This window comes from Idiotropiscis lumnitzeri, chromosome 1 (genome assembly GCF_059441095.1).
Source record: "Idiotropiscis lumnitzeri isolate Australia: NSW breed Sydney's pygmy pipehorse chromosome 1, RoL_Ilum_1.0, whole genome shotgun sequence".
Lineage (NCBI taxonomy): Eukaryota > Metazoa > Chordata > Actinopteri > Syngnathiformes > Syngnathidae > Idiotropiscis > Idiotropiscis lumnitzeri.
In genome coordinates, this window is record NC_142391.1 from 20,822,301 (window position 1) to 20,846,354 (window position 24,054).

Genomic DNA, 24,054 nt, shown 5'->3' on the forward strand with positions numbered 1-24,054 from the left:
AAATATAATGCAATATATATAATGCAGTACTGGTTCAGACTGTGACACAAGTAATTTTATCAAGATTCCGCTAAATATCTTCAGCAGAATATCCGGCATTTGTCTGCTTGCGCCTTTTTATCAGAACCCAGTAAAAGTGCCTCATTAGCGCATGTGTGTGAGTGTCCAAACAGCATCATGCAGAAAATGTTGTTCCTTTTTTTTAATGTAGTTTTTTAAGCACACAGCAAAGGTGGGATATTTTACACCACTGTGGGCTTTTACGCAGCAATTCTTTCAATAGATGATCTCAACGACGGTGTTTGGTGTGAAATAGATTTGCTTTGGACACAAGCGAGTCAAATGTGATACTTAGTGTTCTGCATTCGCTAACACACACTCTGCTTCTGTTACAGTTCAGAAGGTGCAAAATTGCTTCGTCCAATGTGTCCTCCATCTTTTTCCGTGTTGCTTTCTGTACAAACAGCTACAGAATATTGATAGGTGAAAAATGTCAGTTTTTAAAAACAGCGTAAAAACGATTGTTGTGTGAAAAATGACAGTTCACATTGTTATTCTGGAAAATGAAGGAACTACTAGACGTCCGTTGGGAGTCTTCCTGATTCCCAGCGTACTGATATTTTGGGTAAATCAGGATGGTTGGCATCTCTGTTATCAGAAAATGTCAGCCAAAATGAAAAGCAATTTCCTTGTTCCGCACCTAAATCGAACCAGTTGTACTTTGGCCTGTGGCGCATCCTTCCACAAAAACGTCACTAAAGTCTTGCTGAATGGCCAACAATCAGCAAAGAGAACATAATGTCCAAAAACAAAACAAAAGGAAAAACCATTTCCTGGTTCTGCACCCAATTTTAACTGGTTGCACTTTGGCCCGCGTCGCATCCTTCACATTTGTGTCGTCCTGCTAACAAACGTTGATGGCAATGTCAACCAAAATAAGAACCAAAACGAAAAAAAAGCATTTCCTCGAGCCGCAACTAAATTTAAAAAGTTGCACCTTAGCCGGCCGGTGTCACTTCCTTCCACAAACCGTCACTCAAGTTCGGCTTCATTGCTAACAAACATTAATGAGAACGTAATGTCCACCAAAATGGAAACCTGGTTCCTGGATCCGCACCTATATTGAACTGGGTGTACCCTGGCCCTTGTCGCATCCTTCCATAAAACGTCAAGAAAGTCTTGCTAACTTGCACAAAATCTGCAATGAAATCAGTGACAATGAAAATCATAATAGTTGCGTTTCCAAGCAGCCCTTTTTTTTGTCAATCCAGTTGAATCTCTCCGGTCAGCTGTTTACATGTGAAGTGATCTATTCCGTTCTGCCATTCATCCATCACAACAGTGGCGTGACGCACATTTCAATGTAAACATCACGTGATTTATCGTCTGTTTGGCACAATTATGATTGGTTTTACACTTTGATTAAAGGAACAGTGTGATAAAAAAAACAAGTTACATGCCATTTCAAAGAAGCTGTGCCCGTTGCAGACGTGCCCTGGTTGTAAGCTGCCATTGCGTTGTGTTCGGGGTCCTTCGGTGACTGCGCGCCTGCTGATGACGTCACGCTTTAATCACATATTTCTCAAATATTTTTCTTTGCCTGTGTTTTTTTACCCCTGTTTATTCTATTTGCATATTTTGATTCGCTAATTAAAAAAAATACAATTAAAAAACTGTATTACAGTCACGTTGGCGCGGCAGCTCCTACATCACTTCCAGCTATTCCCCAAGAAGGAACGTCAAACGTTTCTTCTGCTGAACTTGCAACAATGCCGTGGTTCACAAGGGCTGCAAAATTGTACGTATGTATATAATGTGAAACACATTTCCATGTTTTCCCTCCGACCCTGAACCAGTCTGATTCCCAAAACAACGGAACATTATTGACATGACGTTTTCGACAGGCACGCAGAGGACACAGAAAAAAAAGGATGATCCTCGCAAAAGTAGCAGTACATATACTTTATTTTTAAAAATATGATTTAGTAACTCAGAACATACAAACACCACAAACAAGGGTGACAAACATGCAGTCAAAGAAATATATGACAAAAATACATAATAAAATAAATTCTAAAATGAATATAACGCTCTGCGTAACGTCATTCAAATAGGAAGGCAAATTTGCTAATCTGCACCTAAATATGTTTAAACTTTAAACCTTTCAACACAACAGCTTAAATGCTGATGCGCAATGTTTGCTTTGAAGTCAGGGCTCCATGAATTAACGCCAGTCTGCTGATCTCAGAAGCCAACTGGTTTTATGCTCAAGGAGCATTTCTTTAATGTTTTGAGGACCTCAGTCATTCATTCATGTCTAAACCGTTAACGTCATTTAGAAAATCTATTCCAATTCAAGGCGAGACATCACTCACTAGGCCTCTCCCCTTAAATGCACACATTCAACACAGGAACTCTACAGTATGTATTGTTACACTTTATACAAACCTGTATGGTATTACATTCTCTACATTATGTATTGATAGGGTACAGTGATATATTTCTTAATTAAAAATACAAAACTTTCAATCGCAAACTTGATTTATATCCCGTAAGTAATTTGAGTTAAGGAATGAATTAAACTTTTAATTTCTGGTACCACATTTCATCCTAATTCCAAGATTAGTTCGAATCCAGTCAAATACATGTACACTGTTTACTGGGGGAAATATGTTTAATATTCCCAAACGTGTATTTGGTGCATTAGTCTTCTCCCAAGTATTGACCAAACTGCAGCTTCGGATGCCGGCCTAATCGCATCCTGCTTGCCGCTCATCACACGCTCACTGTCAGATCCCTAGCTGTGGGCTTCCCCTTTAAATATCAACCCCGCCCCGAAATCAGTCGATCAAATTCGACATCGTGCCCACCGGCTTCTAACCAATCAGCGAGCGTAGGGGCTGGTGTCGAGACGGTGGTCCGGGCGGGCGCTGACCAATGGGAGGCCGAGTTTGACACAAGCGTGAAAGGGGGAGCGGAAGGGTGGGCGAGAGTACCCGGCGTATGACGTCACGACCGAGTGCCACACATGAGGGAACTTTATTCTTTAAAAATAAGTCATAAAAGCAGCATATTAAGAATTTAGGTAAGTTGAAAGCAAAGTGTTTGAAACCTACACTTCAACAAATCAGTTAAAGTCACGTTACGCAACCATGTCGCTCGTCACCAGCACCACGCGGCTTTCATTCACAGATGCTAACTAACGGACCAATGAAGATTTCAAAAAATGAACCGGAAATGGTTAAAACTTGTCTAAGGGAGTATAATAAACGGATTAAAGCCGGAGAGGGAGACGTGCTATTTGGTTGTAGTGGAGCCAGTTGTGAGAAGTTCGTCAAAGACGAGTAGCATCCCTTTTAAATAGTAGACGTAGTGTGTGTGTGTGTTTCACTACGAGACGCCACCGCCTAGCTCAGCCTCCAAAAAGGCGGTGCTCCGCCTCACCAGCTTCATTCCTGACGAGAGAGGAACCAAGAGGGGCAGGGAAGTACGGCTCCTCCTCGTCATCAAGCCGCTTCAAAAACACACTTCACCCAGCTAAAATCGCCAGCTTCCCCACGGAGCCGTCCACAGAAACAGTCGGAAGAAGAACGAGGAGGGAAGCGGAAAAAAAGTAGACCCGCGCAGACTTGTCGAGCGCACCTCTCTCTCTCTTCAGGGACGCCCTTGCCCCCCGAAAAAGCTCAATTTTTCTACATTTTTTGCGACGTTTTTTTTTTGTCACCATGACCCGGAGGTCGTGTGCCATTTACGCTACCGGCATCGTGTGCGCTCACCTCCTCATCGTGGGGATCGCCCTGGTGGTGGCTCAAGTCTTCCAGACCACCATACACAACCGCTTGAAAAAGGTGAGCTCGCTTTGACCTTTTTTTCTGGTCCAAATGCCTTTAAAATGCTCCACTAAAGCATTCCACATGGACTCAGACTGGCTGATGCAGCACGCATGACCCACTGACACATTCCCCCATACTATGACCCTGACGTTCCATTCACACCACTTCTCTGCAACGTTAATGCTCTTAAAACCTTCCGCATCTACAAGGAACTAAAATGTACCCATTGTTGCCCAAGAGGTCCACAATGCTGATTTTCCGTTTCTGTCCCTCCATCGGTACTAGTTGCAGTTGCATGTCTATTTGTACCTTTTTTATGGGGAAAATATGAGTACTGGTTTGTTCCCACGATGTAAATGTCTCAGTTTGAAGCAGAGGATCCCAACTTTAGGGACAGGGCCCCAAAGTTGGTGGCAGGTCATCTAGCCTTTTTAATTCATTCATTCATTCATTCATGTACAGTGCATTTCTCTTGTTGGATCGCAGGTCAAATTGACTCAGTAAAAATCTTATCCATTATCTAAGGCACTTATCTTCACAATGGTTACAGGCATGCTGGAGTGTGCAAGAAAATAATGTTTTGCAAATTAGGATAAAATGCTTTTAACCTTTTGATGTATTTTTTTTATTTGTATTTCTATGACACATCATTGGATGACTTGATATCAACCCCATTGACCAGTTCCCCACAGAGAGTCTCAATGTGAGGGGCGTGGGCCCCAAAGTGAATGTCACGTCTCTTTTTTTTTCTTCTTTTTTTCTCTTTTTGTCATTCATCGGTTTTCTTTTTTGTTAATTTGTTTACTTTACTTTATGCACAGTACATATGTCCTGTTGTCTTGCCAGGCAAATGAACTCAATTTTAGAAATATATTTTAAGATTTTGGACAGAATTTCTGCTTGCCATATTAATTTCTTCCTTTGATCATATTTAAGTATTTTAAAAATTGTACACATGATATTAATGTTTTCCTTAAAGTGATTATATATCTCTAGACATATACCCCTCAAAAGAAATTCAATTTTTGAAGGTATCAAGTACCCCAGAAGTGAGATTTGCAATCTTAGGGAGCCCATGTAATTGCCCACAAAGCCTTTTTGATTGCGTGTCATTCATTCATTGGCAATATGTCTCCTAGTGTGCAGATCAAAGTTGAAAACTCAAACTGTAAAAAATGACAAGAAAAAATCTTCTCGCCTTTTTCTTTTCTTTGTATTTCAATTATCGTTAAATCTGCCTGGTATGTGAAATATATGGATCCAGCCGCCAAAAAATGCGCTAAATATGTAGTTTAACCACGTTATCTTCCAATATTCACACACAACCAAATTGCCTCATGGTGGGAAATGTTCTGTTTTGTGAAACTGAACCATCCCTAATTGGGTAGATGTGCATTGGCTGGACTAGTTCAGGAAGTGTCGATTTAGTTCCCCACTCAGTGACTGTGTGAAGAAGGTAAGTGTGAGTGCTTGCCTATCAATATGTTCCCTGCGACTGACTGGTGACCAGTTTGCCTTTCGCCCAAAGTCATCTGGGGGCTCGAGTAGTTTATTTTTCTTTTGTGCCCTTTTGTGTGCATGTGCGTGTGCGTGTGTGTGTGTATGTTGTGATGGAGGCTGGGGGAAGGGAGTCCACAGGTGGAAGTTGCTTACCTACATGCTTTGTCTATTCTTGTTTATGCTGAGTCGTGTTGTGACTTTCATATGGCGAGCAGCCACTCTTTACGCTACTTTGTCATTCCCAGCTGTTGGAGTAGCTAGCTTGTTAGCTTCAAAGGCTTGTTCACGCTTGTGTATATATATGTGGATCGAACAGAAAATGACGACACAGGAACACCTTTGTCACTGTTTTAGTACAACTCATGTCTTTGCCATGTATGAATGCTAATTATTAAAAAGAAGGAAATACAATTAAAAAAAATGTCCAAATGAAGAAGTTCATCTTAATTTAGTTGAATAAAAAAAAAAAAAAAAGGAGGCCAAACATATAGACCAACATGAGGCTAGATGTTTAATCTGCATGAAAAGTTACGTATACGCTAGAGATAGACTGATAATCGGCATCGGCCTTTTATTTATTTATTTTTTAATTTGTTTATTTTTTAAACTTTCGAGGCAGATAAATTAAAAGCTGCTTTATTTTGGCTCATTGTAGCACTCTTTTATCTCTCTGTGCCGTGCTTGTGGCCTTGCCTGCAGAAGCAGATTGGCCCGCCCACAGCACCATCTGATTGGTTCAGAATCAGAAATCCCTTTATTGTCATTGTACTCAAGCGTGCAACGAGATTACACACACTAGACACAGATCTCAAAAAGCTATAACGCTTAAATTACTAAAGTTGTTTATTAAACATGTGCTTACAGCATTTAAACTAAGTCAGGTTTTGGAGGTTTTATTTGTCCAAATCTTGACACCATGTTACCCATTTTTTTTCTAGAAATTAATATCGGCTTCAAATGACATTGGTAATCAGCCTCCATGACTAATAATAATCGGTATCGGTATTGGCCCCGAAAAAAGCGTATCAGTCTATCACTAGTATACGCCATGCATGTGTATAAATTAAAAACTAATGATCAAAAATATCTGCTTAGCTAGTCTGCTAGCTAGCTAGAAAACTACCTAGCTGGCTTGCTAACTCTAGCACACCACATGAGGTGGGCTGTTTAATCATTAAGACAAAAGAATTAACAAATGTATGCACCGCTGTTTAATGGTAAGACAATATTTAAGATCAAATATTAGACTAAAGTTTGGATAATAAAAATAAGGAAAAAAAGCAAATATAAGTCAAGGGAAATATGTTCATCCATTCTTCTTTATTCAATTTTACACATGCGTATATATTTCTCAACGTTAAAACTTTCACACTACACAACATAGCAAGTGGGCGGTTTAAGTTGGTCCAGTAGCGATTCAGCAGCTTAATTGGGGGCAGCAGCTGACACGCTATATATCGCACCCTGGCGCACCCATCTCTGCCTTTGACCATTTTGGAATTGTTGGCATTCCTCTTGCTGACACGAATCAGCGGCGAGCTTTTTCGGGGGCGCCATGCCAACTCATCTGGACTACTTAGGAAGGAAGCCAGCCAGCCAGCCGGCTTCGCTCTGCTTCTTGGTGTAAATTAATTTTCCCCATTGAGAATCTCCAAATGAGGAGTTGCTTAGCGGCGGGAACAGCTCGCCCTCAAATGCCTCAAGGAAGAAAAAACAAGCCAAATCGCAAGTTTGGAGTTCAGGACAGGCTAACCAGAGTGCGATGCAAAATGATATACAATAAATTATGATATCATTTATTCTGTTACCAAAATATTTTAGTAAAATTGGAATATATGTCTAATAATGAAATATTTGTCAGTATAGATTTTTAGTCATCCAGGTCATCGTAATCCACATAGGTTGAATTAAAGCAACTAAAACTTCCAGTTTGTTGCGAAAACATAAAAATAAATAAAGACTTCTGCAATTGCATCGTCAGGCTAACGATGTGGAAAACAAAATGTCAATAAAACATAATTACTTCTACTTGTCTTTTTAGGCCAAATAGAAGCTGTGATCTGATTGCTAGGTTGCTTAAACGACATTCTGACATTCTTGCATAATTTCTTTGAGCTAAAGTCATAAGAAAAAAAAAAAAATCTAGAGCAAATACTTTAGGTGTAAATAAGTGGAAATAAAGTTGTAATTTGGAAATTCACTCATTAAATGAAGTAATTTTAAATTTATAACAATCCACAATAAATTAGGATTATCTTGGAAAAAAGAACCTTTTTTTGGACAATAATTCCTGACAAAAGAAGTGTCATTTTGCAAAGATGTGCACCTTTATTTTCATGACATTGCATTTTTTTTTTTCTGACTCAACTTTTTTTTTTTTTTGCCAAAAAAGAAACTTTTTTTGAACTCCTGTGACATTTCGCAGCACACAGTTTTGTTGAACATTCGCTGCGATTATTCAGTTAAAGTTTTGATTTCGAACTCAAGGTTTATAAACGACAAAAAGTTTAAATTAAGGAAGAGTGAAGAATCCTCACAGAACAGTTCTCCCCTTTCAAGGGTCCCCGGACCAAAAAGTTTGAGAATCCTTGCTCTAGGGCGTGGAAGGAAGCAATACTGTAAATCATGTGAGGAATTTTTTGCCTTCTTTAACCCCTGAGGGCTTGATATTTTTTTTTCCTTTTTCTTTTCTCTGCTTGAACCAGGAAACAGCAAACACTGAGCAAATGAAGGCTTACAGATTGAAAGTGTTTGAAGTGCGAGTCACGCTGGGTTCGTTCGGCCTGGTGTCTTTTCACATAGTTTTCTCATCAGCTATGGTCACGGCCGGTGAAGGACCGGTCCTCATCAACCTCGACTCGTATCCCTGCGCTGTTTCTGTTGGCGCTAGTGATGCCCTCCCTGCTGATAAACGCTGGCTGTCCAAAAGAAACCTTGGAAAGATCCAAGGATTCATGCTTGTTACTGTTATAACAGCTGATCTTTTTTTTTTTTTTTTTTTTTGTTGTTTTTTTCCATAAAAGTAAGAACTTATTTTTAAAAGTGCGTGACATTATTCTGGTTTCACTTCAGCTCTTATGTGAAAATGTGGGGTGGTGGCAGACTTCAAAACGCACCAAGTTCCTCATTACGGCTTGCGACGGTAGCAGATATTTGTTACCTATCTGGGGGGGAAAAAGTCACAATCTAACGAAACATCACGTGAAGTAAATGGGAACTTTTTGCGGGGGAAAGAAATCTTGAGCACATAAGAAAGGGAGCAAATAAAGTTGTATGTCTGAGGGGGAAATCATTAATTTTTTCCAGCATTACAGTAAGTTTTTATTGTATATGTGGGAGGAACAAAAGTTTACATTTCAAAGGAAAATTGAAATGTATTATAAATTTGTATATTTTTCAGAAACAAGTTGTATTTTTGTTTTTAGATAAAAGTTGTATTTCTTCATAGATGTTTTTTTTAGACATTTTCACACACAAAAAAAAGTCGTAACTTTGTCTGGGGGAAAGTTAAAGAAAATTTTTTTTTTTTTTAGGAAAAAATGTGTTTGAGGAAAAACAAAGATTGAGGAGGATAATGTTGTCACTTTAATCATCATCTTATTTTTAAAGCACAAAAAAGTGTTTTTATTGGGAAGAAAACTATTTTGTCTGTATACATGGGGTATAACATTACCCGAAAAAAAAGTTGTCATAACTTTTCCGGAAATAAAGTTAATCTTTGGAGGGTAGGAAGTTTAATTTTTTTTCTTGTTTTTTTTTTTTAAATTGTCATATTTCTTAAGCCAAATTCATGGTTTTTTTTTTAATAACTTACTTGTATCCTTTATGGACAAATAAAAGTTTAATACAGTATTATGTGGAAAAAGTTGTAATCTTTTAGGAATATTTTGTATTTTTCCAGAGAAAATGCAATCATTTCTAGATAGAAAAAAAAGACTTTTTGGAAGCCTCTATATAGCGTGTTTGCAAGTGTCTTGACCCACAGAAAAGCAAAACTGAGCTCGTCTATGGTATGAAATGTGGAGGGGGGGGGAACCCATTGAGGAACACAAGCAACCCTTCCTGGATATTTTAGTTGCCTTTGTTTGTGGCGAAGATGTCACCGTGCCAATAAATTTCCATGCCTGCCATAAACATCTGTCAAGGTCGGAACGTCACTTGAAAGGAAGCGGCGGCCGCGCCTCAAGCATAACGCGAGTGCTTGAGAGAGAGAATGTACAGCTTCTATCTAAATATACGGCCTCAACGGTCAACGTGAAGCGGACGGAGGTTCCCCAGCAAACTGGAAACAAGAGGAAGTGTTATCAATTACATCCATGTGCCTAATAATAACTTTTTTCTTTTTTAGTCTTTGTAGATCAGTGGTGGGAAATAAGTGCATATACTTTACTATACCTGAGCATTTTCTTCCAGGTATCTGTACTTTAGTATTTATTTTTCGGGTGACATATCACCATACATTTGAAAACTTATATCTGTACTTTGTACTCTCGGTGGGTTCTTATTGGGGTTTTTTTTGGTTTTTTTCAATGCAATAACACAGGACAAAAAGGCCAACCCATATGACATGTTAACTTCATCAACCACGCCAACATTTACAGACTTGCTGGTCTTGTTAAGGTTCGTGTCCGAGCTTGCTTGGTTGCACATATACAGTCTCCATCTTGTGAGTGCCCTCAAATGAACCCAGTTTATTGCAGAAAGAGCAGAGATTAGTGTCAATTAGGAACCAAATAAACTACTGTACTCTTCTAATAACTATGAAAACAAGTGTGTGTCATCCCTATCAAGCCTTAGGGAATGGGGACAAAAACAGGAAGTAGAAACTTGGCAAACTAAAGAAGGTAATGGCACCAAATATCAAAAAGCTGCCGGCTGCGAGTCCCATTTGGATAACCAAAACTAGACAAGGTCCACATCGACATCCTTTGTTCACAAAAAGTTGGCCGGCTGAGTGTCCTATGAAGCCGACCAAAGCAGGAAATAGAAACCTACCAAAATAAAACTGGTGTCAGCCCAAACATCACAACCGAAATGCACCACAACGGGCAGACAATATCCAAATCCAAGTCTATTTTTCCACATTTCCAACCCTAGTGTTAGTTTGTGGTGGCAGCTCTGTATTAAGTATTTCTTTTGTGTTTAGGAAATAACGTTGACGGAGAAGAGTCAGATGTTCGAGTCGTGGAAGAACCCTCCTCCGCCCGTCTACATGGAGTACTACTTCTTCAACGTCACCAACCCGGAAGTGTTCCTAGCGGGCGGCAGGGCATCCGTCCAGCAGATTGGACCCTACACCTACAGGTAATAGAACGTCCGGACCCCCACCGGACCTCTGACTCTCCAAATGGCGTCTGAACGTGACCTGCTGTTTCCCGCCCCAGGGAGTACCGGCCCAGGGAGAACGTCACCTTCCTGGAGAACGGCACCAAAGTGTACGCCCTCAACCCCAAAACGTTCGTGTTCATGCGGGAGAAGTCGGTGGGAGACCCCCAAGTGGACATCCTCAGGACAATCAACATCCCCTTAGTGGTAAGGCCGTCAACCGTCCGTTTAGCGTTACTGTTCTGGACGACATTGTTGCTGAATAGAACAATTATATCGTTGTTTTAGAGTTTAAGTGGGTACGCGGCTTCAAAATGTAGAGTGGAAAATATTTTCAAAATTTAATTTCATGCAATATAGTCATTACATTTAATGTTTACTTTGAAGGTGAGGTTGAATATATTTATGAATGCAAATATTAATGAACAGTAAAAGTATTTGTAAATGATAATTAAAATATTATCTATCAATTTTAAAGTGAGATTTTTTTTCAAAAGTTTGACAGTATAAAATTTATATCGCGTTTTAAATATTAAAAAAACATTTTTAATGTGCAACTGTATGTAAATATCACAATTCACAAATATGCAATATTAAATATTATACAGCTGATTTTAAAAAGTAGAACATGTTTTTAAATGAAACTCTATAATTTTCTCATTCACATTTTAGAAATTAAAAAGTATTTGTTGAAGTTTTCATTAAATGTTTTATAACGTAGTGGTAAATATTTTTTTAGCTATTTCTCAATAATACCAAATTGAAAATGTTCATAGATTTTTATTAAGTGGAACGTTATTTAATTTCACATGTTTAATATTATTTTTAAAAAATTAAGGTTTTATTAAAATATATTTTTAAAATGTAGGGTAAAGATATATATATATATATATATATATATATATATATATATATATATATATATATATATATATATATATATACATTTTATTTTATTATTTTTTTTTAATTATCATAAATTATTTCTTTTTTTTATTTTATTAAAAAAGGATGCCTGACACTCCCACCCTCCTTCTTCCTCGTGTGTCCGCCCAGGTGGTGATGAACGAGTTGAACTCGTACTCGTTCTTCCTGCGCAGCATCATCTCCATGTACATCAAAAGCCTGGGGGCCGAGTTGTTCACCACGCGCACGGTGCACGAGTACCTGTGGGGCTTCAAGGACCCCATCCTCACCAAGGTCCACTCCATGAAGCCGGATGTGGACGAGTACTTTGGGCTCATGTGGAAGGTAAATGTCGTGAGTTCACTTGTGATTCACTGACTTCTTGTTAGTGCGTGGCACAACTGCAATGTTGTGGTGGGATGCTTTCATGAGCCTCTTAGTTGGATGACTCGGTCAAGCAGACTGGGTATAAAGCCGACCATCCATGCAGGCAATAATGAGACTTATTTTGTCAAAGTGATGTTTTCATGGCTTGTATGCAAATTCAGTGGTACCGTGGCTTCGAAGTGCCCCAACTTAACATTTTTTCCAAGTAATGAGTTGTTTCTTGGTTGATTATTTTATTTATTTTTTTTAGCTTTGTGTTGCAAGCTAAAATGTTTTTTTTTTGTTTTTTTTTTGCTTATTCTGCTTGTTGTTGTAAAACACATAAAAACAAAGTTGGACTAGAGCAGACATATTGGCCACTACCAGGCGGGTGTCACCAACATGGTCGCCCCCAAAAGTAGCGTGCGGGCCTTTTCTAAAAAACAAGCGTCACCTGTTGGACATTGTAATCTCCTGGGAATGTTGAAAAGTGATCAATGGAAAATGTGAACACTTTTAGGACATTCATAGAAATGGGACTAGAGTTGACCCCCTGCAAACCTTCGGTTGAAGCAAATGTTTGTCATTGTTTCTTATTTTTTTATCAATCAGAATTTTGTGAATTTGAGGGTGCAAATGATAATTATTGCCACAGATTTTAATGTGATCAGTGTCAGTCCCAATGTTACAGCGCCCCCCCGCCCACAAAAAAAAAAATCAACTGACAATCGCTGTATTTCCCCTCCCAATCTCTAATTATGAGTGCGCCGTTTGAGGCTCATTGTGCCCTCCGAGTGGGTCGTGTCAGCCAAACACAAAGCGGCGTTTCTTTACGCCGCTCATTAACGCATCGGGACGCAAACGTGTTCTGACTCAGTGGCTCGCAAGCATGTGCTTCATGTCTCAACCTGTCTCTCTCCCGTCTCGTTTTGGCAGAAAAACGGAACTCATGAAGGGGAGTTTGTGTTCAACACGGGTGAGCAGGACTACATGGACTACGGCAAAATTGACACGTGGAACGGACTCAGGTAAACACCTTTTTTTCCCCCCCCATCTTATTCATTATTTATATCAGGGTTTTATTTATTTTTTTTTTTTTACTTAAATATTCCTCCTTATTTCCACAGTCAAACTAAGTGAGAGAATCTCAGTATATGCTCTGTTACACAACTTTTGAATTGGATCCAGAAGGGGGAAAGCCTTTGCTCCCCGGATTTTAAGTGGAGCATGATTGCAAAATGAATGTTTGGCTATCCAGTGCGACTTTGTACTTTGAATAGATCCAGGTCACTAGATTTGAGAAAGTGCCAAAACATCAAGTATGGAATCGATCTTCCCCTTGTCCCATTTCCTGAGGTGTAGAGAGGGGTTTTACAGCAAAAAAGTTAATAAAAACACACCGCATAATAGGTTCTTATTGTTATTGCACCAGAGACGCTGACTTAAACCTTTTAATGGTGACACCGCCTTAAAACAAAGTGCAGTCAAAGTAAAGCACATAATTTACATTCTACATTGGAATTGGAGTCAAATGGATTTGAACAGCTTGGATCAGTCTGATTTGCAATTTCATGCTGTCACTTGTTTCACTACGACAAAGTAACAGCGTCGTAAAGCAATGAATCAGCATTATACATTGCAATCGCCGCAATTTGCAGTGATAACCGCACTCATTCTGACCTGCTCGCGTCAATCTGACTGAAAAATGTCATTTTAAATGTTCCTCGCTCTGTTGTCACGTGACTCATTAAAGCAGAATAAGAGCAAACGGGCGAAGTTTGGTGTCCAATCAAGACGTGAACTCGCTGTTTTTGTTTTTCTCTTTGTGACTAGGGAGATGACATTTTGGTCGTCCAACCAGAGCAACATGATCAACGGCACGGACGGCGCCGTCTTCCATCCTCTCATCAGTAGGAACGAGCTGCTCTACATCTTTGCTGCCGATCTCTGCAGGTATGCTCGCTCCAATATCATGTCCTTGTTTACCGTCAAAGAACCAAAATAGATGGAAGTGGGTTCGGGGGAGGGGCGTGATCATTAATAGCAGATGAGGACTATTTCATGGGCTGATAAGGAGTTTGTGTCAGCCAGATTCCCAAACTGAGCGTGATGCTTGTTTCTCGCAGGTCCATCCATCTGGCCTACGTGAAGGACGTGCAGGTGAAAGGCATCCAGGCGTACCGCTTCGCGCCACCCGAAGACGTGCTCATGAGCCCCGAGAACAACCCGGCCAATGAGGGCTTCTGCGTGCCTGCCGGGCACTGTCTGGGCACCGGCGTGCTCAAAGTCAGCGTTTGTCGACAAGGTAAGCTAAGAGAGAAATTTGAAAGACCAACAATTGATGTTGTCGACCTCAATAAGGCAAAGTAATTGCAAAGTGAAGGCCATACTGTCAGCAAAACAATTAATGGAGGTCAATCATACTTGGAAATATACCTTCATTGTCAATCATTAGCTCCAGACAGGTTGTTCATTATCCACGCTTAAAGCAAACTTACTGTGAAGTAAAGCAAGTTAGTGCGTTTTGTAGTGAAGTGAAATTGGCGCAAAAATAGTTTAACGCTGAATTTGATTTGGATCTGTTGCCATCAATCAAATGGACGCATTCCTTTTAATGTGGACACTTAGCTTTGATGTTAAGCCATTAATTCAGCGTTTACATTGAACTCGCTACAGTTCTCATTTGAGCAGTGAATGAATTTCAACACCTGATTCGGACTGCCGCCTTCTGGGAAATATATTTGTAATGTCGACACTCAAGTTCTTTAAAAGGACGTAACGTTTGCGCGCAGCCCATCAACCTGAAATGATCCTCTCGGGCATTTCCTGCTAGATTTTTGACCGTGCGGTTGAATAATTAACAGTGCCAAGTGCGCGTGTCGCAATGATTGGAGTATTTGTCTGTGTTGAGTGGAGAGTCATTGCTGTGATAAGAGCATGAGGAGCATCCCCGACAAACACTGCCACACGCTCACCTCTGGACTCTGGTGTTTGCATTCCTTCAACCGTTCATCCTCCTTATCAGACACTTGTGCTGCCGAGATTAGCGTATTGGATGAACTCGTGCTTTCACACTGAAATGTTCCTAATCAGAAAGACAATCCAATTCGATATAAAATGTTGCTTTCGAAATGATTCATATTTTAGTTGAGGGAAAACGGATAAAACACCAGGCCCTGTGTGAAAAACTGATTGCTCCTTTCATCTAATAATTGGTTGAGACACGCTTGGCATACTGAAATGAAATGTTTGCGATAACCGCGAGTAAGTCTTTTTCATTGATGTAGAACAAATTTATTTTCCCTTCTTTTATGCGTCTCCTTTTTATGGTCAGCCAGTCGCCTGGTGGATTTTCAGGTGGACAACTGAACTTGCTGTTGCATTAATCACCGAAAGTCGTCCAGGTGCTGAAGATGCAAAGCATCCCCGTGCCATCGCACTGCCACCAGTGCCATTAACTGGATGGTTTTTTTTTTGTTTTTATCCAATACAGTGTTATTTTTAGATAATGAAATCTATGTAACAGCTTTTGTCTCATCAGTCGACAAAATATTTGTCCAAGTCAGTGAGTGAGGCCTGCAGTTCTTCGGTTGTCGTTCCCAGTTCTTTTGTGACCTGCTGGGTAAAATGTCTGTTTTGGTTGGCTAACCAATTTTTTCCGTTTGTGGCTATTGGCTTTGTTGCCGAGGTTACAACTCCTTGCATATGGCTTTGTCCCACTTAATCTTTTTTTTGCCTTGTGGTGAGATGTGTTTCTTTTTGAGCGTGTTAGGAGTGTCAAGTGTTTTTAGGGTAAAGGGTATTTTCTAATCTCTGCATATAAGAATCAGTGTTTCCATTGTGGACTCTGGATGTTTGTGTTACCCATGTCAACATGTCATTAAAACGCATGCCAGCGCTATCTATAGCTGTACATCAATCATAGGTACACAAACACAGAATTTATCTCACGTTTCTTCTTATCTACCTTGTGGAGTTTAAGAGCGGCAAGTGACTTGTTTGTGTTACTTTTGTGCCTTCAAGGTGCCCCCATTGTGGTGTCTTTTCCGCACTTCTATCAGGCCGACCCAAAGTACATCAACGCCATTGAAGGCCTCAATCCAAACAAGGAGGAGCACGAGACCTACCTTGACCTGCAACCGGTATGGATCGTTTTAGAACCTACAATTGCAATCCTACGGCATACGTTTCAGTTTAGGCAAGCGAGGCTCTTAGGCCAGCACCTGAAAGGAAACATTTAGCTTTGTTTTAAGTTAACAAATTCACTGACTCTCTGCTGTTAGGGGAAAAATTGTACTTTGTTGCCAACGCGGAAAAGTCACAAAAATTTAGTTCTTCTCCACAGCTACTTTGCAAAATAAATTATTTGCTAATCCTCCTGGGTCATCTATCAGTCAATATTTGTCCTCTAATTCTGTGCTGGGGGAAAAAACATACTTGGACAGCTCAATTTTGAGTTTGAAATGGTTATGTAAGCAGCTTTTTGTTAACACGCTGATATTAGAGAAAGAGCTGTTAGCATGCTAGTAATATAGCTGCAGTAACACATTAACCTAATTGTTCCCTTTTTTTTTTTTTTTTCTAAATGTTGTGTATTGTGTTTACAGACCACAGGTGTTCCCATTCGGGCCTGCAAGCGCGCTCAGCTCAACGTCATCCTGAAGAGAGTGACAGGCTTCCCGTTAGTCCATTTTGTAAACTTTTTTTTTTATTTTTTTTACCTTGGCTCCATTTTACATCCTTGCTAATTTGTCACCTCCTGTCTCACAGTGACACCAAGTTCCTCAACGAGACCATTTTCCCCATCATGTACGTCAATGAGGTGAGACTGACCGCCGCCGAAACACAAGGTGGTGTCAAATTTGAACCGCAACATCCAAAATGTGCACTTTGTTCCCCCGGTAGACAGCGACGGTTGATGACGACTCTGCCGCCCAGATGAGGACGCTGCTGCTTATCGTTACTCTGGTCTCGAACTTCCCCTTGCTCATCGTGGGCATGGGCCTCATCTTGCTGCTGGTCCTGGTGGTCCTGTTCTGCCGAAACCGCCAGAAGAAGGTGAGTCCCCCGTATGGCTTTAAGATTAACTCTGTAGCAATATTAATCCAGTAATGTGTTAGCTCACATCACCCCTAAATTTGGATTGTTGTTATGCTAAAAGAAATGCTAGATTTAGACTGTGTGGAAGGTTTTAAGCCCCAAACCTGCCACTTTTTAACAAACACAATGCATGCAGCCTTAACAGCAAAACCAGCTTGACCAATTCTTTTCCCCAATTCTATATCTCTGTTTGAGTTTTTGTTTTTTGTTTTTTTTTAACTGCATCTTTTGGTGAAAGGCTGTATTTTTGTTCGGTGGCAAAACGGTGCTTTAACTCGCTGATTTGGTTGAGAAAACTTCATGGGTATGCTATTAACACGACAACTGTTGCAAAACAGCCGTGCTAGCTCAGGTGACATCGACTTTAGTACCTGAAAAGTCACAATTTAAAAACACAGGTAACTTTTTTAACTTTTCTCCTTTAATTCTGTACAAAAATGGGGGAAAATGACTTAAGAATGTTCATTGTTAGCAGGCTACGCTATTAGCCTGGCACCTGAAACGGCTAGCAATTTTCTATCTTAACAAAAATGAGTACTTACACTCAACTCCTAATTCATAATTGTATTTTTAAGTAGCTCGTGCTTAACGAGACCATTTTAGTTGAGTAAATGCTTTATTAGCATGCTAATAGCATAACAACTGTTAACAAAACAACTGTGCCAAGGTTACTGAAAAGTTGCAATTCACCTTTCTCTTAAAACTTTTTGGCATAGCGAAGCTAGCAAAAGTAATGGCCCACTGTCGCCTTTTAGTTAACGATCAATTGAAGCACAAATGGGGAGAAAATGAGTGACGGTTTTAGACACGATAGGCCGTCAGCCGATTATTTGCCTTGCACCAAAATATGGCCAACATTTGTTCTGAAGTCACAGTTGCACTTTTAAGGTAACATTTCAGCAAAGGAACCGTATGCTGTGTTTAAAATACTCGGTTAAGAATACTTGCTAATTAGCCTAGCGCTTTTCATTTTTGATAGAAGACCAGAATAAGTGACGTACACTTGGCTCCAAAGTCACATTTGCATTTTTAAGAAGCAGCAATCACATTTTTTTTAAAAACAGTTGAGAACACTTCATATTATTGTAGCGTCTCGGTGGCCTGCTTGTTTTTGGTTGACAAAAAGATGATCTCCATTCACCCGCACTAACAATTGCATTTTTGTTGTGTTGTTCGTCATTATTGGAAAGCTAAGCATGCTAAGCTAACCAAAACGACACCAATGTTATATTTATTGAAAATTGTTCTCCCGATGTGGGTCTGCTAGCTTATCTTAGCATATCGGAAAATGTTGAGGATGCTTAATTGCCATGTGAAGCATTTTTGTTGTTGTATTAACACTGTTGTTTAAATTTTCTGTAACCCTGCCCCTTTTTCCCTTTTTCTGTTTTAGAACGAAGTAAAACGCATTGATTTTACTGAGGCTTTTCATTCTTTTGCTGTAAGTCTTCTTTTTTTTTCATTTTTGTTGCCTTGTTTGCTGTTCTTTCATGTTTTTGCATTTTGTTGACCTCTTGAATATCATTTTTCATTCCGATTTGGGTCTTGATTGTTTATTCACACAGTGTATTTGTCTTAGTTCCTCCAGTTACGTACATTTTGTCCGGTTTTTACTTTTGTCCCAAGTGCTCCATATTTACCGTATTTCCTCAACTCAACTGTATTCAGCGGTGGTTCTCTTAAAGTGTTTTATAAATACAAAGTGCAGTACATTGGGCAAAAGTAAGTCAGACAACAATAAAACAAATTAATAATGAGGACATTAAAAAGCACAAACTCAGTGAAACCAGAAGCATGCTCGGTTAAAAGTCAAAGAATAAAGAGTTTTTAGACAAGTTTTAACGATGGTAAGCTTAACGTTTAGTGGGAGGTCATTGCCTAAGATGAAAAAAGCTGGATTTGACAACCGCACCAATTTGCTGGTCCAAGTTAACAACGCTGTCCAGTTTAAGACCCAAGTTCGCCTGATGCTGCAAACGAGCCAACAGAATTCTGTGATCCACCGTATCAGACACGCACAAAAAAAACAGACACATAGTTTCCAGTGTCATTTGTCAGGCGGATGTCATTGCAAAGTCGTTAACAAGGCTGACTCTGTGCTATGCATCATCTTGAAACCTGAATGGAACACCTCCATGATGTTCAGCCGAGAAAGATTTGAACTGCATGCACATCACTTTTACCACAATTTTTTAAATGCAAGGCAGCTTGTGCATCTTGATCAAGGCCTGAAAATAAAAACGTTTATTAGAATAATTTTCAAAAGTTTAATATCAAATTGTTTTATGTGGCGGATTTTTAACAAGATTCAGTATTCCTAAGCGTTTATTCCCTCAGAATAAACACCTTAGCCCGCCGGATGCCTGGTGTTCTCTCCGCAAATACAATTAATGGTCACTAAATGAGGAAATACGGTATTACGAGGATGTTTCACTGTCAACATTTCAAAAACTCATTTTGAATGTGTGTGATGCTTCAAGTGGTCGCTGTCCAACAATAAGCACGTATCGCCAAATGTCGTTTTTAGCCGATAACACCAAAAATGGAAGCTGCACACAGCAGTGAACGCTCCTCGCACCTCCAATATTGATTTGATTAGATAGCGACTTTGACTATTTAGCGTTACACAAGCCTGCATCCAGTTGGCGCTCATTTTGGCAAATTCTCAGAAATTGGCCCAAAATGGCTTCTTCCAACCACAATGGCCCATCCCAAAACATGCAAGGCCAGTTGATCCAACACTCTCAATTGCCACTTGGTGTGAGTTTGAGAGCGGATGGTTGTTCGTCTTTGGAACAGCTAATGAATGGATGGGTGGATGTTTACTTCCCCAAGAAGTTGGCTATTTTGCCAGAAATTTAACATTTCCGAGGGTAAAAGTGCCCCCACCGATTGACATGAAATTCTGGGGTTCGTCTTCAGTACGGTTTGAATCACCTCATTTTTTTGGTGTGTGTGACTTGACACTAAGTTGATGATAGTCCTCCCAACGTCCATTTATCGATGATGTCATTGTTGTGGTTGTCAACTTGCTGTGCGTAACAATGTAAAAAAAAAAAAATATATATATATAAATAAAAAATAAATAAATAAATAAAAAGTCAAATTTAGAAAAAATCGCACCACTAACTCCAAACACAGCTTGCTCACGCTCTCATTGTCGATACGTGCTTTTTCTATTTATTGGATAGCGACACAGCTTAACCATCTGGCACTAATCTTGATTTTTTTCTTTTTTTTTTTCTTGCCCCCTCCCGATCGGTCGATTCCAGACGGCCAAAGATGAGACTGCGTACACGCAGGTCAGCGACAAGACTGACGAGTCGCCCGAGGCTCCCGCCGGCCAGCCAATGAAGAACGGTTCCTACATCGCCATGTCTCCAGTGGAGGCCCAGAAGTGTTGATCCGGGATCACCTGATTACCCTCCCCCCGTCCCCAATTACCCCTCCAAACGCCCCCCCCTCCCCCCCAACACTCCTCTCACCCCTCTCTCTTGCCATCCCAAGCCTGGAGCTCAGGAAGGGGGCTGAGGGAGCAGCGCACAGCGGGGAGGTTGTATTTCCACGGCGGCTGAGGGGAAGTGGGTGGGTTCACGTATCGGTGGGGTGGCAACTCCCCCGAGCCCTCTTGGGACTATCTAATCCACCCACGCCAAAATGCCGAGCCTGAGTCAACCAGGGGAGGCTCCCTGTTCCTCTCCTGGTTGACTCCAAAGATGAAGGACTCCACCAGGTGTTGTTTTCCAGCCCCCCGTGCCCAAAAATGGTCGTCATTCCCACACGGATGCACCGTCCCACTAGTGGGAACCACCTCGTCACCGTAACAAAAGTATTCGCGTAAAAAAAAAAAAAAAGAAAACACACACACCAAGACTGAGCCAAACAATTTTGTATTTTTCCCTTTTGTTTGACACACTAGCTGGTTGTGAAAGTGTGTTTGCGCCACTTTTTTCCCCTCCTCTTAACACTAGACGCATTTCCTAGCTGCTCCGTTTATTTCCCATTTGGAGTTTGTCAAAGCTTTTTTTTTCCTTTTTGTCTTCTTTCAGTTGGGGGGAAAACACACGTACACACACACGGAACTTGTGAAGGAGACTCGAGCTCGCTTTCTCTGCCTTACCACCATGACGGTTCTCACGTCTACACTGTTACTCAAGCACAAATGGGACCACGTGCGGTCCTGGGCGAGCCAACCTGGTCTACTCTTGATTTTCGTCAAGTCGAAAGACACTGTCAGTGTTACTGTGCAGAATGCAGCACTTGAATCACTCGTTGTCTTACCATTTCAAAAGAACACAACTACAAAAACCCCACCCACAATTTTTGCCTGGAAAATGTGCCCTGGCTGCTTTTGTTTTTTTTTTTTTGTTTTTTTTTTGTGACTTGTTCAGCTGGAGGTCCGCCTGTACACAACATTTCCAAACTTTCTTTTGTGTCTTTGCTGCCCGGATGTGGCCATTAACCTGTGGATGAGTCTTTACGTTGCCATTCTAGTCAGCCTTTTTTTGTTTGTGACCTTAAAAAACAGGGGGAAAAAGTTACATTTATGCCACACATTGAACAAGAAAAACACTGTGGTGTTCTGTTTTTGCCTCCTTATGATCCGTGAAAAGTTTCCACTGGTTTGGTGGGGTTCAGATTGTGACAAAACGGCCATATGAAAAATGTTGTCGCCCATTGCTGCTGTATTTTAAAACGGTTGCTATTTAGCATTAGTCGTTTAGTTAAATTATCAACATTTTGCTCCTATGCCAAGCTTTCAAAAAACATTTTGAGACAGGAAAGGGAAGATTTTGTACAAATCTATCAGCCCACAACACAATTTTTTTGTTGTCTACATCCAGCACAGGAAGTGCTTGCAAAAAGTTGTATCCTTTTGTGAAGGTCCTAAAATTACACTGAAAGAAAGGGGACAATTTTGTCTGCATCCAGCGATTTCCTAACCGTTATCTTCAGTTATAATTGCTACAAAATGTCATCGCAATATGGAAGTGACAATTTTTGTCTACATCTGGCAACCTAATGACGCATAACATACTTTGGAACTTTGAACAATGGAACCGCAAAAAAAAAAAGCTGTACTAAACCTAACTTTTTTTTTTTTTTTCTTGTGATTCATGAGTGTATGTTAAGTGGTCCAGTTGACTTTGCTACGGCACGTGTCTTCTACATCAGTTCAGCTACGTAAAGAATATATCCGAGTCAGGCATTGGGATATTTTGGCTACCTTTTCCAATGGGAGTGATTATTTATAAAAAAAATTAAAAAAAAAACACGAACAACTTGGCAGAATTTGTGTGCCTTTTAACCTGTCTTTGATCCCCATTTGCCTGGAAATCCAACAGAACGGTTCTAAAGAGTGGGACGCTTTAGTTAATTTGGGCCTTCCACAACAAGAAACATGAAATGAATGCTCACTGTCCCCTGCCAAACTTTATTAATATTTTCTGCCAATCAGTGTTAAGTGGTCCAGTTCATTTCACTCCGTTATGGGCCGGAGTTGTTATTTTGTTGCCATTGCAGTCTAGCGACAAAAAGAGAATATAGTTGGGAATATCCCGCTTGCCATTGTTTGGAAACAGTGGGAGGCGGGGGGGGAGGGCAAAAAACCTCAACCATTTGGAAGAGAGAATTGTAGATGATGTAAAAAGTGGAACAATTTTGTAGATTTCAAACAATCTTTTCTGCTTTTGTTGGATCAGTTAATTCCACCGTTTTTATATTTTTGGCCCCTTTCCCGATGCAAACGTACCTTTTGACCCCCCACGACCTGTGACCAAAGACATCCCTGCTTAGTTCCTTGTGCCGCAAACCGATACCGCCTAACGTATGGATTTTAAATGTTTTTATTTTTTTTCCCCCTGTGCCACCGTATTCGCTGCTGTGCCTTCTTGACACCAAGGCTGGAAAAGGAACACTTTGGCATTGAATCTCAGTATTATTATTATTATTACTATTATGAAAAAAAAAAAAAAAAGCAATATGGAGTTGTGTGTACAAATGAATGGGTTTTTGTAACAGGGCCGTGTATTTGTTTGTTTTGGGTTTTTTTCCCCCTGGAATTGTCCATTATTTTTTGTAGATTTGTTTTATTTTGTTTTTTTCTAAGTTGAAACAAAAAAAGTGACAAAAAGACGTAGCCAAAGCTAACTTGGCATGCTAACATTGTCAAACTGGAGGGCTTTGATGGCCAGGCTGATTATCTTGATGTGATGAATAAGATGAATGACGCCCCCCCTCCCCCTCCTCCTCCTCTTCCTCACTCTTCAGGGACCAGCAGTTGTGCCACCAACCTACTCAGGGTGGGGGGCTTGGGCATGTTTCAGTTTGCGCCCCTTTCTCTCTTTCCGTTACAGACGACGGCGTCATCGCTCTGTTTTGATGGTTGTTGTTTTTGCTTTCCGAAGGACAATCCCCCCCCCCCCATCATGAGAGGTGCAAAAAAAAAAGAAAATCCAAGTACTATTTTTTTTGTTTTTGTTTTGATAATTTCCACTGCGCACACCTTTCTTACAGTGCTTTTGTAAACATTTCTAGTGTATTTTCAAGAAAATAAAGCTTGCTGTCAAGTACTAAGTGTCCTGCTGCTCTTTCTTTAACACATAATTCATCACTACGGGTTTATTTTACTTTTTTTGTGTTGGTTTCCTAACTCTCTTTGAGCAAAATTCATTTTGTTTTCCAATGTATACATTACTTTTATTTTGTTGTACATCAAACTATACAAATTATTTTTGTAGGCGACGCTTTTATATTCTCGTTTTGTTTGGATTTTTATGATGTTGGGAACAGGGCCCACCCAGCCTGTTCTGAGGATAGCTCACTAGTGAGGGGACATTATGATTTTCTCGGAATGATGTCGATTGCCGTCATTGATACGACTGTTGCTGTGCTCATTGTTCTGTCGAACCTTGACATCAAGATATTTTGAGCAAATGGAGTGCGCATGAAACTGGTAGTTGTTTGCATTCACCAGTTCTGCTTTCTTTCAAAAAGGTCAGCGAACCCCCCCTGCTATAGAGTC

At 40.2% G+C, this 24,054-nt stretch overlaps 1 protein-coding gene across 1 annotated transcript; it reads left to right on the forward strand.

The window, feature by feature from the left end:
* Positions 1-3,268: 3,268 nt before the first annotated feature.
* scarb2a (scavenger receptor class B, member 2a) lies at positions 3,269-23,602 on the forward strand. The gene is made up of 13 exons (XM_088287637.1): positions 3,269-3,848; positions 10,480-10,637; positions 10,718-10,865; positions 11,715-11,909; positions 12,867-12,958; positions 13,764-13,883; positions 14,057-14,235; positions 15,954-16,072; positions 16,538-16,611; positions 16,701-16,752; positions 16,836-16,988; positions 18,424-18,471; positions 20,303-23,602. Exons 1-13 carry the CDS (start codon positions 3,726-3,728, stop codon positions 20,432-20,434), a joined length of 1,593 nt encoding a protein of 530 aa, XP_088143763.1. The 5' UTR covers positions 3,269-3,725; the 3' UTR covers positions 20,435-23,602.
* Positions 23,603-24,054: the final 452 nt, after the last annotated feature.